At 37.5% G+C, this 17934-nt stretch overlaps 1 protein-coding gene across 2 annotated transcripts; it reads left to right on the top strand.

Moving 5' to 3' along the window:
* Positions 1-109: 109 nt before the first annotated feature.
* On the top strand, positions 110-16770 carry CENPL (centromere protein L). Of its 2 annotated transcripts, XM_055083934.1 has the most exons (6): positions 110-370; positions 486-575; positions 4526-4702; positions 8462-8713; positions 13896-14438; positions 16421-16770. In XM_055083934.1, the coding sequence occupies exons 3-6, from the start codon at positions 4529-4531 to the stop codon at positions 16490-16492; spliced, it is 1041 nt and encodes a 346-aa protein (XP_054939909.1). In that variant the 5' UTR covers positions 110-370; positions 486-575; positions 4526-4528; the 3' UTR covers positions 16493-16770. The 2 variants fall into 2 exon arrangements, with proteins under 2 accessions (XP_054939909.1, XP_007116234.1); XM_007116172.3 differs by having other exon boundaries at positions 110-575.
* The last annotated feature ends 1164 nt before the right edge of the window (positions 16771-17934 follow it).

Below are 17934 nucleotides of genomic sequence, written 5' to 3'. Positions count from 1 at the left end.
GAGCTCTCCCGTGCCCTCAGTTAAAATGGCAACCGTAGTTGCTTCACTGACTTGGAATCGGCGCCATGGAGGCGCCCAGCGTCCTGCCGCAGAGCGAGTCGGGAAACGATTTTAAACTGAGGAGGCGGCTGAACGCAAAGTTGCTGCTTCTCAACGGCGGGATTTTGGAGCTGGCGTTGGCCCCTGAGGGCTCAGTTGGAGAGGGGCGAGTTGGGACACACTGTCCCTTGCCCTTTCCCTCTGTGGGCTGAAGCAGACTCCGCAGGAGCGAGGGTCGCGGAGCTGGGTGGCTGAGTCAGCGGAAATGTCCCTCCCGGCGTGAAGTGTCGGGCTCGGCTGGCGCCTGCGGGAGCGGAGGTCTCCTTACTGGGTCCGTTTGCGTCCGTCGTGAACCCACCTGTGGTGGAGCGAGAGGGAATTTGGGAGCGCCAGGGGTTCCTCCGGACTTACTCTTCGCTGTCATTTTGGCGGCTGTTTTACTTCAGGGGATTTCAGTTTCGACGTAGTTTTGGATCCAGACTTGAAGAATGATTCGTGAAGGGAATGGTTGACAGCGTCATCACGGCATTTTATTGGTAAGATGCTTTGTTATTGGTCCGGGCGTGGCAGTAAACTTTGTGTTTTGTCCTGTTGTGTGGTTGTTATCTTTACAATACTTGGGGGTTCAGATGTGTTTTCACACGACTTGCTTAGCATTGGCTTTAGGTGACAATGTACAAAAGTGATTTAAGTCAGGGTCCCTTCCTTCACGGACTTAGCACAAGAAAAACAACTGAGTTGTAATTGTGTGTTCTGAACTGCAAGTGCAAGAGGAATTGGCCGGAGAGCTAGCTCTGTGGATACTTGGAAGCTTTTCCTGAGGAGATGAAACTTGAAGGATAGATTGGATTTAGTCAGACAAATGGGTGTAGAGAAGTAGTCTTAATTGGCAATAGGTTAAATAAAAAAGTCCGGGAGCAGAGGCAAACATGACAGGCATGAAGAGCAGGAGGGTGATGAGCAGCCTAGGGGAAGGGGTGCATGTTTGGGTGTAGGGCAGTGGCTCTTAACCGTATAAAGAATCATCAACTGGACCTTTCTTCACCCCCTTCTCCCACCAAATACGCACGCATACACCATTTTGCATCCAACATTGGAGGGCTTTTAGATTTTGGAAAGACCCTTTGTCCATGGATCTTGGGGTAAGAACTGAAGTAGTAGAAAATGAACCTGGATAGGATCAGATAATATGATCAGGTGCCTTGAAACCCAGGCAGAGAAGTTTTGGCTTTATTTATTTAGAAGATGTGTGGGAATTGTTATGGGATCTTAAGCAAGGTAATGACAAGATAAAAGTGGTGTCTGTGGAGAAACTAGTCATGGATTGGGGAAAGGGGTTAAGACTGGGAATAAGATAAGTGGCTATAATTAAGAATGCAAGTGAAGGCCAAATCTGAGAGGGCTAGTATGTATGCTTTTAAGAAATATGTCAGTATTTGATGCTAATTCGGATGTAAATGTGAAGTTGAGGGAAGAGTAAAAGATGACTAAGGAGTATTTTAAGGGGCAAGGAGGAAAATGAGAAGGAAGAGTGGAATTATTACTGAGAAACAGGGTAGTTGGAAAGGAAAGATTGGTGTGAAATAATGTTTAGCTTTGAACTTAATGAGTTTGAGGACACAAAAGTTTAATGTTTTACAGGAAATTGGAAATGCAGGTGCAAAGGTCTGAAAATAGAGATTTAGGAGTCATATGTAGAATGAATGTTATCATATGGAGAATGAGTGATTTCAGAGTCTGGGGAGACACGCACTGTTGGGACTGGAGGAAGGATAGGAATCAGCAAATGAATCAGAAGGAACCATAAGAAACAAGAAGGAGAAATAATTGAGTGTCTGAAAAAAACAAGGTAACAGAAAGTTTAGAGGAGTAAGGATGAGCAAACTTGATGAACCAAGTATTTGGCCATGGTTTTCGCACAAATATTGGTAATCTTCAAAAGTGCCGTGTATTTATAGTGATGGATTCATAAGAGAGGCTGCTGAAGATTTCCAATAAAATATTTATTAGTAAGTGGAGGCAATAGTTGTATACCATATTTCCAGGAAATTGGTCTCAAAACGCATGAGACGAATAGGATTTAAACAAAAAATTTTTAGTGTTAGGAATACAAGAATATGCTTGGCAGTGGAAGAAAAGTATCCTGTGAAGTAGAGATTAGAGATGATAGAGGTTTGAAATAAACATGGGAGATGGTGCCCAAGGGAAATGTGAAGGGACATGGAGATCTAGAATGTTGGTTGATGGATTGACTTTAGAAAGCAAGTAAGAGGACCTCTTTCCTTACAGTTGGAGGGAAGAATATTGGGACAGTAAAATATTAAGTCAGGCTATGTTTTTAACCTCTTAATTATCTGGCAGGGCAAAATTACACATTATTGAGTATGGAGTGAGAAAGTAAAATAGGTATAAACCATTTTCTAATCTTTAATGCATGGATTGGGCTATTTCACATTACTGCAGTATTAAATTACTCAAGGGAAATGTTTTCTCAAAACCAGTCCTTTCAGAGCTAGTAGTCTTTCTCTCACCTAGATAGACTTTAAAATCCTTTTGGAATTCATAGAATTTCTCTTTTAAGGGGTCAAATTTAGTAGGGCTTATTTTGCCTTGAAATTGATCCCTATTGAAAGGCAGTGTGCAAGAAGGAGGTAAGAGCACCCACTCTGGTGTTAGACTGTCTCGGTTCAAATTCTGGCTCTGGAATTTTTAGCTGTGTGACTTTGGCAAGTTATTTAATTTCTTTATCTTCCTATCTGTTAACTGGGAATATAATAACCCACCTCATACAGTTGTTTGAGGATTAAATGAGGCAATATTTGTTAAAAGGCTTAGAAAGTTACCTGGCGCATGATGAATACTCAATAAATGTTAGCAGTTATTCCAAATAACAGATTTGAAAGAAACATTCAATGTAGATGGGACTGATTAAAATTCCATTTTGAATAGACAGTTCTGTACGCATTTAAAGCCAGACTGCTTTAGAGTAGCTGCTATTTAAGTTGTATGGTATATGATCTTTCTCTGGGCATTATCTGAGTTTTGAGAACTATATATTTAATTTATGGAGTTTTGTGCAAGATATAGAGTGTGTCATACTTTGACATGATGAAATTTAAATATACTAATAAACAAAGCTCTTCATTTGTAAAAAAAATTTTTGAAAGGGTAACTGTGCCACTACTTGGGAGTAATTTTTATAACTTTTAAATCATAATTCCTTTCAATTTTGGAGTTCCATGAAATACTTCTGTTCAATTAAACTAATACTTGCTTAACAATTAAACAGCATTCAGCATTATACTAGGGTAATTATACAAGAGAAATACAAAGAGCATGATTTCAGTCAAAGTAGTTTTGTTTTGCTGGGAAGAGAAGAAATGCACACCAAAAAAATAGTACAAGGAAGTAGATGAATTCGGGCCAAAATGAGTGGTAGAGACTAGGTGATTGAAGAGAGCTGTGGGGGCTGGTGTATTATTAATCTCCAAAGATTTTGTAGAATATTCTCGAGGGATTTTGTTAGACTCATTTAGAGGGCTTTTGGACTTTTTCAAAATATTTACACCTGAGGATCTCATTCTGTACACACACACACACACACACACACACACACACACACACACACACACTCTGCATCTCATTCTGTACACACACACACACACACACACATACACACACACACACACACACACACTCTGCTTCCCAGAATGAGCCACTGAAACAGACCCAGACGGAAGTGTGTAACATAGGTATTCTGGGGGGAAAAAGGTTAACAAAACCCTACTATTTGAAAGGGGATCAAATTCACACATGGTTTTAATGGAGGTGGAATGGAGAAAGAACACTTGAGATAGGGAATACAGTTGATAAGCAAACACATGAAGACAAGAATGTGTTTATGTCTAGGAGAAGTAGGATAAAGACAAGCTGAATTATGAGTTATGAATACACAGCAGAAGAGTAGAATTTATCTCATCGCTGTAAAGTTTTTTGCACAGGTGACTAATAATAAAGTACCATTTCTAAAAAATGGATTACCCTCAGATATGGAACGTTTAGTTGTGGTAATAAGACCTGGCTAAGGAAGTAGCTTTGGGAATGGATGGAGAGACTGAGGAAGGAAAAATTCAAAAGAATGTGCTTAATGATTGTATGTTAAAAAATGAAAGTGAGAGACTACTTAAATAAATTTAAATTAACTTAGAAAATTGACAGGAATTTGAAAATGGACCAGCTAGCTCTTGGAAGGACAGAAGGAGTTGTATTTAGTTTTGAACCTAACTATGTTTGAGCTATCTGTAAGGTGTTCATAAAAATAGCCTATAGCCAATGAGAAATATAGGATTTGATTAAAAAGTCAAAATGGGGCAGGAAGTAGGAGGGAGAAAGAATTCCTTTATAGTAGATAGAGGAATCAGTGAAACTATGAGCATGAATTAACTTTTTAGTGTTTGGAACTCTGGTTTTATTTCTTTTTATGTAGACCATGGATTCTTATGATGTACCAGAATCGACTCCTAGACAGTGTGCATCCTCAAGGCTTAAAGATTACTTTATAGGTGCCACCCCTCTGCAAAAACGATTAGAATCAGTCAGAAAGCAGACTTCATTTATCCCGACTCCACCTCGAAGGAAAATTCCCCAGTGTTCACAACTGCAGGTATGCTCTTTGTGTTCCTTTGTGTTACTAATAATTGAGAATGTCTGTGAATGAAACATTTCAATTGTTGTTACTATTTATAGTATTTTTAGTATATTTTTACTCACTGTGGTAATAAAATAAATGAGAAACAGCTATAGTAATTATTCACACTATCAGTACCATATGTTTTTTAACCTCTTTTTTTTAAAAAAAATTCTTTCTCTTTATTTACTAGCTTTCAAAATAATGCTAGGGCTTGGTTTCCTAGCATTCTCCAATGGTGACAGTTTTTGTTTTTTTTGGTTGATTTTTTTTTTAAACTTTTTGTTTTATATTGGATATAGCCGATTAACAATGTGTGATTGTTTCAGGTGCACAGCAAAGGGATTCAGCCATACATATACATGTATCCATTCTCCCCCAAACTCCCCTCCCATCCAGGCTGCCACATAACATTGAGCAGAGTTCCCTGTGCTATATAGTAGGTCCTTGTTGGTTATCCATTTTAAATATAGCAGTGTGTACATGTCGATACCAAACTCCCTAACTATCCCTTCCCCCCCTGGTAACCATAAGTTCCTTCTCTTAAGTCTGTGAGTCTGTTTCTGTTTTGTAAATAAGCTCATTTGTATCATTTCTTTTTAGATTCTGCATATAAGGGATATCGTATTTCTCTTTCTCTGTCTGACTTCATTTAGTATGACATCCTCTAGTTCCGTCCTTAACCTCCTTTAATTTGGGACGTTTCCACAATATTCTTTGTCTTTTATGACATTGACATTTTTGAAGAATATGTTTCCTCCTCTTCCCTTTTTAAATAGAATATTCCTCATTTTGTATTTGTCTGATGTTTTCTCAAGATTAGATTGAAATTATGTATCGCTGGCTGGAATACTGTATAGGTCATGTTGTATCCTTTTGGGGAATAACATCTGGTAGCACATAGGTGATGTTAATTTTGATCATCTTGTCAACTTGTTGCCCAATAATTACTGCTTTATTCCCCCCTGCAACTAATAAGTGGTCTGTGGGGAGATACTTTAAGATAATACAAATATCCTGTGCCTCATCAAAATTTTGCCTCACACTTAACATCCTTCATCCATTGATATTTTTTGCCTAATCCCATCTTTATGGTGATGGTTGAAAAATAATGGTTTTCCATCTCTATTTGCTCCATATTTACCAACCAGCCTTTGGCATTCTATTTTAGGCCCTTCTTATTTCTATTCCATTTATTTATCTATTTATCAGTACAGGTTCATGAATTCCTGTTTTAAAAATTTTTCTAATTCCTTACTAGATTATTTTTGTGTTTATATTGTTCCAGATTTGTCTGGTGGCAACATGCTCTGTTTTGATCATTCATAAAAAAACCCTGTGTATGACATTAGTAATTTGTAATTTTACTGAACTATGAAATAAAGCCCCAGTCAATACAAGTTTTTTTGTTGTTTTATAAATTTATTTAATTATTTATTTATGGCAGCGTTGGGTCTTCATTGTTGTGCGAGGGCTTTCTCTAGTTGCAGAGAGTGGGGACTACTCTTCCTTGTTGCAGAGCACGGGCTCTAGGCGCGTGGGCTTCAGTAGTTGTGGCTCCAGGGCTCTGGGCACTCGGGTTTCAGTAGTTGTGGCTTGAGGGCTCTAGAGCGCAGGCTCAGTAGTTGTGGCACACGGGATTAGTTGCTCCACGGCATGTGGGATCTTCCTAGACCAGGGCTCGAACCCGTGTCCCCTGCATTGGCAGGTGGATTCTTAACCATTGCACCACCAGGGAAGTGCCATCAATACAAGTTTGATGGATGCTTTTGAGTCACTTAGCAAGGAACCTGGCTGATCAGTCACCCACACCTTCCTTTTAACTTTTTCTTGTCTGTGTTGTGGTTCTAGTATCTTTTGGCATTGAGAAAATTTTTGCTTTTTTGTGAAAACTTTTTTAAAGAAAAATTACTAGGGCTTCCCTGGTGGTGCAGTGGTTAAGAATCCGCCTGCCAATGCAGGGGACACAGGTTCGAGCCCTGGTCTGGGAAGATCCCACATGCCGCAGAGCAGCTAAGCCCGTGCGCCGCAACTACGGAGCCTGAGCTCTAGAGCCTGTGAGCCACAACTTCTGAAGCCCATACGCCTAGAGCCCGCGCTCAGCAACAAGAGAAGCCACCGCAATGGGAAGCCCGCGCACCACAACAAAGAATAGCCCCCACCCGCACCAACTAGAGAAAGCCCGCGTGCAGCAACAAAGACCCAACACAGCCGAAAATAAAATGTAAATAAAATAAATAAATTTTAAAAAAAAGAAAAAGAAAAATTACTAGTCCTGGTAATGAAAGTTATGGTTCTTAACCAGAAAACAGAGATTGTATATAAATTAAAGACTAGAAAAATAAAAAAAACAAACATTGCACCAGTAAAAAAAAAAAAAAGACTGGAGTGTCCAGTTCAGTGTTTCCTTTTCTCTATGATACAAATAATTTTGCCAGATCTTTTTTTTTTTTTTTGGCCACACCACGCGGCCTAAGGGATCTTAGTTCCCCACCAGGGTCTGAACCTGGGCACTGGCAGTGAAAGTGCCAAGTCCTAACCATTGGACCGCACTTTTTTTTCCCCAAATCTTTGTATATAAATTAAAAACTAAAAAAAAAAAAAAAACAAACATTGCACCAGTAAAAAAAAAAAAAAAGACTGGAGTGTCCAGTTCAGTGTTTCCTTTTCTCTATGATACAAATAATTTTGCCAGATCTTTTTTTTTTTTTTTGGCCACACCACGCGGCCTAAGGGATCTTAGTTCCCCACCAGGGTCTGAACCTGGGCACTGGCAGTGAAAGTGCCAAGTCCTAACCATTGGACCGCACTTTTTTTTCCCCAAATCTTTTGATAGTAATAAGAAAAAAGTTTACAACTTTTCCATGAGTACTCTAGTCAGAACAAATATTTTTGTCAAGTGGACAACTGTGGTGAAAGTTCCAAAAGATATTTGGGACTGTGGAAGTATGGATTCTATAGAAAAGTTCAATTCAGGATAAAACTAGGAGCTTATGTGGGGGTGTATGTGAAGACCCTCAGCACTGCCATAGTGCCAATACAAATGAAGTGTTTTGTTTTTAGTGGTCCCTGTGATTCTAATAGAGCCTGGCCAAAATACTCCCATGTATCTTTTTATTTAATCTACTGAATTAGAGTGATGAAGTGAATTTACTGCCAACAATTTTAGAAATTACTTAATTAAAACCAATCAAATTAGATGCTCCAGGAATACAGTGGTGACTATTTTTAAACTCTATAATTTGAAGTTTCTAAAAGTCAAATATAACTGTTCATCCAATAAATATTTATTGAACAGCTGTTCTAGATGACATTGTTCTAGGTGCTAGAGATATAGTAGTGAATAAAATAGGCAAAATTCCTGTTCTCATCAAACTCATACTCTAGTAGTGAAGACAGTAAAAATCAGACAAGTACCTAATGTCAGATAGTAATAAGTGCTGTGAAAGAAATAAAGTATGTTAAGGAGATATAGAATGACAAAGCTGGAATGGGTGCAGGTGCTACTTTAGATAGGGTGGCCTCTTGAGTGACATTTGGGCAGAGACCTGAATGAAGGAAAGGAACATGCCATGTGAACACCCTGGGAAGAACATTCCAAAGGGAAAGTACAGCAAATGCAAAGATCAGGTACCCAGTAATGGCTTTGTTTTAAATATTTAAGATACTGTGATTAAGTTCTTAGTTACTAATGTTTCCTAATTCTTAAACTTCCTTTGTCTTGATTTTTTTTAGGAAGATGTTGATCCTCAAAAGTTTGCATTCCTTTTGCATAAACAATGGACTTTATATAGTTTAACTCCCTTATATAAATTCTCCTATACTAATTTCAAAGAGTATTCTAAACTTCTGAATGCATTTATTGCTGCTGAAAAGCAAAAAGGACTTGCTGTGGAAGTGGGAGATGACTTCAACATCAAAGTGATTTTCTCTACTCTCCTGGGAATGAAAGGAACACAGAGAGACCCTGAAGCATTTCTTGTCCAGGTATATCATATAAGCAGTACTTGCTTCCTAGGAGAAAAGAATGTGCATTGTCTTGGTTTAGAAACTGTGATATTTTCTTACTGTTTTTAAAATTCTTAAGCTTGTGATTTATAACGTATTTTATGTCTTGTTTGACCAAATTATAGTAATTAGATATGACCAACTTAAAAAAGGTTTTTTCCTTTTACGATATAATCATGTTTATTTTAGAAAACTTAGAAAATACATAAAAGTACAAAGAAAGAGAGAAGCTTGAGCTGCAAAGAAGTTGGGATTCTTCTCCTGGAGCTGAGTAAAACCTACCCCTAGCTAGGGCTCCTTCCTTCCTTCCTCCCTCCCTCCCTGGCAGGCGAACCTCTGCTCTCTGTGGGCCCACAGATATTCTACTTCCACAACCCCAAAGACTTGTAGGCTTGAGGAAGTGAGGCTCCATCTGTTTGTGGAAATTTCTCTTAGTAAACTAGTGCATGGTGGTGACTCCAGAGTTTCATCCATAGTCAATATAATGGAAAATTCTAAGATTTATGACTCTTTTCAACATGAACTTCAGGATTATATTAGAAAGCAAAGAGCCCCAGAGGATTACAACCAGAGGTTTGCTTTAGAAAGGGGACAGAAGACTCTGTGTACAGAGAAAAGGACCACACTGCAACCAGACCTCCAATGCTGGAAAAGAGATTCCCCTTCAGGAGGCCCCACAAGTCCCCCAGTTCCTACAAAAGGCCAAAAACAGTGGAAAGCCACTTACTCACACTGTCCAATATTCATCACTTCTGGCAAAGACTGGAACCTGTAAATCACTGTCAGAAAAAACATGACCATTTCTTCAATAACCGGTGGTTTCCAAGCCCACCTGTGCAAGGAATGACCACTGGCCCCCACACAGCACAACACAGAGAAGAGGCCAGCTGCTTCTCAGAGGACCACACCAGTGTCCATCAGGCAGGAGATCCAGATAGAGGCTGGACGGGAAGTTCCAGGGAGAAGGGAGGAGGAGGACATGGCAATGAGGAGCAGGTATCGTGGAAGAGGAAGCACCACAGGGATGAAGAGGATGAAGATTCCCACAAAGAGAACAGGAGGAAGGCCAAAGTGGCGCCAGGAAGCACAGAGAAGTCCAAGTACAGAAAGAAGAGCACCCATGATTGGGACACCATGAAGGAGGGAAGAAGGTCCAGTAGAGAGAAGAAGCATCCTGGCAAACATAGCACCCAGGAGTGGGACTTGTGGGATGAAGCTATTCTCAGTGGTTGTTACTGATGCTGGAGATTTGGGACCTGGATATTAAATGATTTGGATCCATTGGAAAGGCTGGATTAAATGGTATTGAAGTAATTCGGTAGCCATACTTCAAAGAAAATAAAATTAGATCCCCACCTATATCAGACTCTGTTCAAATATAAAAACCCAGTTGGTTTAAAGATGTCAATTTAAAACCAAAATAGAAAAGTATTAGAAGTAAATATAGGAAAATTGTTTTCAATCTTGGAGTATGAACGGCTTTCCTGAACAAGACATGTTAGCCAGGGGCCATAAAAGAAGAAAAAATAATACATGTATTTGCAAAAACACTTAAACTCTGCATGTAACAGAAGATTTTGTTGTACATTTTCTTAAAAACAAATTAAAAGCTATGCATTGTGCATATGCATTGAGCAGTTCCAGAAAGATACACGAAACACTGGTAACTGGGCTCTGGGGGCAAGAACTGAGTTGGGGGAGGCAGGTAGACAGAGGTAGCTGGTAGACTAACTTTTCAAAGTGTACATTTCTAATTTGAATTTTGTACTATATGAGACTAGTACCTTTCCAATAAATAAATATTTTAAAGGTTAAAAAAAAACAAAGAAACTTAAAAACCACAGTTTAACATTTTGGTATACATCTATTTGTCAGTAGACAATCTGAATAGGCCTAGTCCTATTTTAAAAATTGAATGAATAATTAATAACCTTCCAAAATAGAAAGCAACAGGTCCAGATGGGTTCACTAGTGAATTCCACCAAACGTTTAGGGAAGAAATTATACCACTTCTCTACAGTTTCTTTCAGAGATAGAAGCAGAGGGAATACTTCCTAATTCATCCTATGAGCCCAGTATTACCATAATACCAAAACTAGACAAAGACATTATAAGAAAATTACAGACTCCATCATGAACCTAGATATATCTATTTGGCTGTCTGTATCTATTAAAATTGTGATCATATTGCCCATACTTCTGCATTATGGCTTTTTTACTAATAATCAGTGCTGTAGATAGTTACTCATGTCATTTAAGTAACTAAATGTGAATGTAAATTTTACGTTTTTGTAAATTTATCTGTATAATTCTATGGTTTTTAGTGGGATTAAAATCCTAGAAGTAGAATTTTAGCAAAAAAGTAACATTGTTACATTTTGTGATATATCACACCAAGTTACTCTCAGAAATGTAACATTTTACATTCCTTCCTATATGTAGTATATAAAAGTAATATGACTGTCCTTTGATTTATTAAGAAACCAGATTTATTTTATTATTTATGCCTGCTTCTTCTGGTTCTGCTAAATTAACTCATTTTAGTCATTGATAAATTCTGAAACAGTTGAAATTTTGTTTATTTGTATAGATCAGGGGTTAGCAAACTATGGCCTGCTGCTTGGCTTTGTAAATAACATTTTATTGGAATAGAGCCCCTTTCATTTGTTTACATATCGTCTATGGCTGTTTTTGTGTTACAACAGCAGAGTTATAGTTGCTACAGAGACCACATGGCTTGCAAAGCCTAAAATATTTACTATCTGGCCCTCTGCAGAAAAGGTTTGCTGACCCCTGGTATAGATCATAGTATTGGCAAGGATCTCAGGATTACTGGGATTAGGTTCAGCTGCATTTAACAGAATGTCTAAATAACAGTGAATTAAAGACAATAAAGGTTTACTTGTCTTCCAAGAAAGTGTCCAGAGGTAAGCTTTTCCAGGCTGGTAAATGCTTCATGAAATTATTAATAATCTAAGCTCTTTCTGTCCTCTATCATCCTTGGTGCATGGCTTCCCTCCTATGGTCACACTATAATCTAAATTGGCTCCTGGAGCTCTAAATACTATATGTAAGTTCAAGGCAAGAAGTAGGAGGAAGATCAGAAAGTCAGACAGGATGCCTGCCACTGAGTAAATCTTTAACGAGACTTGCTGACACCCAACAGTTACTTCTCTTTATATCCCAGATGGAAGGGAGACTAGAAAAAAATTTTTAGTGGGTACTTTGCTACCCCAAGTGAAAGTACTGTTTTACTGTGGAAGGAAAAATGGATACTGGGTAGATAATTAGCAGTCTCTGTCAAGCTGAAGAAGTTGATGCCCAAAGAAGTTACATGGTTTGCATGTCATCAGGCAAGCAAATATTCTTGTGAGGAATAGAAATGACCTCTTGAATTCCTAGTATAGTGTCCTAATAGTTTTCTAATTAAATCTGATTTCTTGCCAGAGTTACAGGACTTACAGGTTATAAAAACGTGATAGACATAATACATCTGGCTTTAAGGTATTTGAAAGTCTCTTATAACTTCTTGAACAAGGAGAAAAATGGCAAAAATAATTGTTTAAATGATCATCTCTAAAAGGATATAATATAGGGCTGTGATCTTCACCTTGTCCTGGTCAAACTTTAATTAAAACTTCTATTAATATCTGGAAGGTATGTTATACAATTTACAAATTTAAAGTTTGAGGGGTTAGTCAATCTGCTGGAAAATATAATCAAGATTCTAAAAGATCTGAATGGATTGACACAATGGGCCAAAATGAAAGAGATTAAAATTTTAATAGGAATAAGTTTACTGCCTCAATGTAAGTTGGGGGGGGGATTTACCTATTAATAGCAAAAATGAGTATGTAGGGCTAATTTATGTAAAGCTGTCAACTAAAAACCAGAAAACTACTATTAAGATTATATTAGTAGGAGTATAATCTAGGTTAAAGGTGGTGATAGTCCTGTAATCAGACCTTTTTGAAGTAATTATGTTCACTTATGAATGACTCCTTTGCCAAAGAATTTCAGAGAAGAGTGTCCAGATAGTGTGAGCACTTGAATGTATGTCATCATAGAAGGAATGGTTGAAGAAACTGGAGATGTTGACCATAGCAGTATATATGATAAGGATCATCAGATATTTGAAGGGCTTTTTCTGTAGAAGAGAGATTAGGTTAGATTTCATCTACATGCACGTAAGGAAGAAAGTAGGACCAGTGGTTGGAAACTATAGGGCCTAACATATGAAAGAACATTTTAAGTGGATAGACAGAGCTGCCTTAGGAAATAGTGACGTCTTCCTCAGTGGAATAATTCAAGCACATTGGATTTGGTGACCTTTTACAGTCCCTTCTAAAGGTTTTTAAAAAAAATTATTTATTTATTTTTGTCTGCGTTGGGTCTCTGTCGCTGCGCGTGGGCTTCCTCTAGTTGTGGTGAGCGGGGGCTACCCTTCGTTGCGGTGCACAGGCTTCACATTGCAGTGGCTTCTCTTGTTGCGGAGCTCTGGCTCTAGGTGTGCGGGCTTCAGTAGTTGTGGCTCGTGGGCTCTAGAGTGCAGGCTCAGTAGTTTTGGCGCATGGGCTTAGTTGCTCCGTGGCATGTGGGATCTTCCCAGATCAGTGCTCGAACCCGTGTTCCCTGCATTGGCAGGCAGATTCTTAACCACTGCGCCACCAGGGAAGTCCCCTTCTAAAGTTGAGATTTTTGTTTTCCATGTTTTTAAAGTCTTTATTGAATTTGTTACAATATTGCTTTTGTTTTATGTTTTGGGTTTTTTTGGCCAGGAGGCATGTGGGATCTTAGCTCCCTGACCAGGGATCAAACCTGCACCCCCTGCATTGGAAGACGAAGTTAAAGTTGAGATTTTGAGGCTTTTTTTTTTCAGGGTACTGTACCTGGTTATACCATATTGGCACCCCTTTTTGCATTTTGGTTGCACCAAGATCTTGCCATATACCATGTCTGTCCTAATAAAGAGTATTAGGAGAAAGGTCAGTTAACTTGATACACCCTAATAATGATCAGGGAGACTATTACCTCTGTGGTTTTTGGCAGGTAATACTACATATCTTCTTATTTTTAAATGTACTAATTAATGCTGAGAAGATGCACTTTAGGAGTAGATGTACTCTTGAATTTAATGAACCCGTTTGATTTTTCTTCATAGATTCTGTCAAAATCTCAATTGCCATCTGAGCACAGAGAAGGTAAAGTGTTGTGGACTGGTTGGTTCTGCTGCATATTTGGAGACAGTCTTCTGGAGACTGTTTCAGAAGATTTCACCTGTCTACCCTTATTCCTTGCAAATGGTGCAGAGACTAATACAGCCATAATTGGAACATGGTTTCAGAAAACTTTTGACTGTTATTTCCGTCCCTTAGCAATCAATGCGTTTAATCTTTCCTGGATGGCTGCTATGTGGACTGCATGCAAAATGGATCATTATATGGCTACTACTGAATTTCTTTGGTCTGTACCCTGTAGCCCTCAAAGTCTGGATATTTCTTATGCCGTACATCCAGAAGATGCAAAAGCTTTGTGGGACAGTGTTCACAAAACACCTGGGGAAGTTACGCAGGAGGAAGTTGACTTATTCATGGACTGCCTGTATTCACATTTCCATAGGCATTTCAAAATTCATTTATCAGCCACAAGATTGGTTCGTGTTTCAACATCTGTAGCTTCAGCACATACTGATGGAAAAATAAAGGTTAGTTTGAGCAAATCTAGTTAAGTAATTTTTCCTTATTGTTGCATAGTTTTCAAAATGTATGGCAATTGTATTTTCCACATTGAAGAAACACTTGGGGATGTCTGCCAATTGACAACAGTAGAGAGATTTTATTTTATGCTTTATAATTGGTTTACTAAAAAGTCTTAAGCCTTCTATATGCAGCTTTATAGTGGAAGGATACTATACACTGTGTGCCCATAGACTTTGGTAATAATATGACTTATTCTGTAGTAACTTTGAAATTTTCAGAATTTTCTTGTCAACTTTGAAATAATTATCAGAGTAACAGAGGATTTTGTGTGTTAGGTAAGAAAATTATAGTAGAAACACAGAACTAAAATATCATCTTTATATTTTAGGCTTTTCTATCCCTACTGGGAAAGAAATAATAGAGACATTGTTTTAGTGTCTATGAAGGCCTTGTTAGAGAAAGTATCAGAAATAAACTGAGAAAAAAAAAGAAATAAACTGAGAGTAGGCACCTAAATATATTTAAGTGTATTCATATATTTAAAATATATTAAAATACAGCCACAATGAACACTCGTGAATATTGGTCTTGGCACTATGCTAGGAGTTTAACATACTTTAACTCTAATCTTTAGAACAACCCTATAGTTAGGTGTTTTTATCTACATTTATTTTATTTTTAAAACAAGGAAGCTGAAGCCAAGATGGGTTTAAGTGACCCATGCAAGATAGCTTAGTAAGAGGAAGAGTCAAGATTTAAACACTTAATCTCTTAGGTTCCAAGAAGTTCATACTCTATCTTATAAGCACTATTTTAATGCTTTTCAGACTGGCGGTCACAATGCAGCAGTAGGTTAGGGAGTAATTTGATGGGAAGAAACCAGCTTTAAAAAACAAAAGAAAAATAGAGTGGAAAATATAAAAATGAGAATATATAACATGTAGTAAGGATATACATTTGCTTGTACTGGGTCATGATGTTAAATTTATTTCTTACTATGGTTCACAGCAATAAATTTGAAATACTGTACTATTCCATCTTACTTTGACATTATAAAGAAAGAAATTTATATTTTAGCTCCTCAGAATTCAATTTCATGAAGTCCTTATATTTTAAAATTTTATTTCCATATTCTCACATTCTATTAATAAACTACATTTTAAAGCTATTTTGTATAATGTGTTCTTAACCATCTATGAATATAAGGGTGGCCCTGTTTTATCTGGTCTATTCTAAGGGCCTCTCGTAAGGATCTAAGACAGTAACTGTGGCTCCTAGGTTCAAATAGTGCCATGATGAAGCTAACATTTATCAAGTACTAACTGTGCCAAGCATTATTAAGCATTTATACATATTGTCCCATTTAGTTTTCACAACAACCTATTTGCATAGGTTGTAAAGAGGAAATTGTGGCACAGAGGATAAGTAGGCTCCTTCAAGATCACACAGCTAATAAGTGGAGTTGGAATTTAAACCCAGTCATCTGACTCAAAAGCTTATGCTTTTAACTGCAACACTGTATTGCCTCTCAAAAGTTTGAAATTAATGTATTAACCAGGTTTCTGCCTCTGCTTAGTTTCTATAAGACACTTTGGCATCATATATCCCTTTGAGAAGAAGGAAGCTATGGAACTCTTTCTAGAAAATGTAGACACTCAATTTGCATATAAGTCTAAGGGGTTCATAGATACTCCTTCTTCCCCCTTCTCTTTAGGCAGATAGTTAGCTTATCCATGGAATCCAGGATAAATAAGAACCCTAGTCTAATTCCATCTAAGCACCATTGACTAATAGTTGTAAATTTATTAAAGTCAGTCATCTTTATTAAGTAAAGTCTATTTGACTTAGAACAGCAATGGTTTGGGTTTATATTCATAGCTTAGCTTATAGATATGGAATTTAAAATAAGCCTGGAATATTTATCAAATATCAAACTGCTTTGCTATAAGTAATTGTATTTTAATTTTAAATGTCTTTTTTTTTTCAGATTTTGTGTCATAAATACCTTATTGGAGTGTTGGCATATTTGACAGAACTGGCAATTTTTCAAATTGAGTGAGGCCTTGTGGGGACTCTAAGTTATGGATTATATACCTTTTTCTCATTGACTCTCTGCCTGATTGCTATGCTGAGGGGGACTGCAGGAGAAATGGGCATCTGTGCATCTGTTTTCCTCACAGTGCCTTGGAATTACCCAGGTGAAAGCCAAGAAGGATCTAGAAGAACAAAGAAGGTGGTAGTGGATGAACCACAGCCAGGTGCTCGTGTAATATAGTCCTGGTCATCTGGGATGCCAGTCTCTACAATATGCCGAGTTATTAATTTGTTGGCCATCTTTCTAAAAAATATATAATGTTTTATTATGTCAAAATTTTTAGGATTCAAATGAGATACCTCTAATATTGAATATTTCTGATTTGCATCTTTAAAACCTTTAATCCCTAATTTTAAGCATTTTAGACTTGTATTCAGAGAGAATTTCTATGTTCTACAGACATTTTCCTAGCATCATTTTGCTGTAGAGAACCAGCAATCAAAATCCTCCCCAAAGGAAACTAAAGTTACTATACATTTTTTTAAGCCACTAATATGCTTCTGTTTTTAATGCTGTTTAATTCTTATTGCAATGTTGAATTAAATATTCACTTTTAAAAGGAAGCCTTGTGTTTATCAGTGTCTTGGTGACAGATCTTTAGTAAATATCTCAGGAATGGGAAGTCATAGGCTTTTTCTCTAGCACAAAGGTTACACAACAACTATATGGAATCATACAAATCGTAGAGTTGAAAGGCAGCTGTGAATCTCTTTTGAGGGCAGGGATTATATTATGTAATTTTCATGTCCCTAATTTTGTTTTAGCACAGTGCTTGCTAAATATCTGTAGATTAAGTGAATTAATTTTAACCAACTCTTATATTTTGCAGATGAAAACTACAAAATTGCACAACTTAGATGTGCACAAGATGTTATATCTAAAACTCTTCTTTTTACTCACTGAGCAGAGGAAGATTTTGTTTTACTGTCGAAACAATGTTTTTTAAAATCTTTGAAAGAAAATAATAGGCTGTGATTCAAAAACAAGGACTAACTTTTGGAATGGGGTATTATTTCACATATACTAGGCACAGTAGAAGTAGTGAAAAAGGCATGGGCTTTGGAGTCAGACATTCATTCATTCAACTAAAATTAAGCTCCCACCGTCTACTCAGAATTGTATTGGGTAAAAAGAAATATAGTAGTGAAGATAAAAAAGATCCCTGTCTTGTGGAAATTATATTCTAGTAGAGGAAGGCAAAAGATAAATAATTTCAGATGGAGATAAATGCAATAAATAAGGCAGTGCAGTATGAAAAAGGGTGACTGGGATAGTGCCTACTTTATATACAGTTGTCAAAGAAGGTCTCTCTGAGGAAGTGACATTTGAGCTGAGTCCTGAATGATGAGAGGGAACCAGCTGTTTGAAGATCTGAGGAAGCATGTGTTAGGCAGGTGAAACTGCAA

Source organism: Physeter macrocephalus, chromosome 4 (assembly GCF_002837175.3).
Source record: "Physeter macrocephalus isolate SW-GA chromosome 4, ASM283717v5, whole genome shotgun sequence".
Taxonomy (NCBI): domain Eukaryota; kingdom Metazoa; phylum Chordata; class Mammalia; order Artiodactyla; family Physeteridae; genus Physeter; species Physeter macrocephalus.
The sequence above is the reverse complement of the archived record's forward strand: the minus strand, read 5'-3'. Positions and strand labels throughout refer to the sequence as shown.

What these genes read in the sequence shown, in the direction of transcription:
- CENPL (XM_055083934.1), top strand. Translation starts at nt 4,529, where the DNA reads ATGGATTCTTATGATGTACCAGAATCGACTCCTAGACAGTGTGCATCC. An exon ending in CTGAAGCATTTCTTGTCCAG is followed by an intron (nt 8,714 to 13,895) that starts GTATATCATATA and finishes TTTTCTTCATAG; the next exon opens with ATTCTGTCAAAATCTCAATT. An exon ending in ATACTGATGGAAAAATAAAG is followed by an intron (nt 14,439 to 16,420) that starts GTTAGTTTGAGC and finishes TTTTTTTTTCAG; the next exon opens with ATTTTGTGTCATAAATACCT.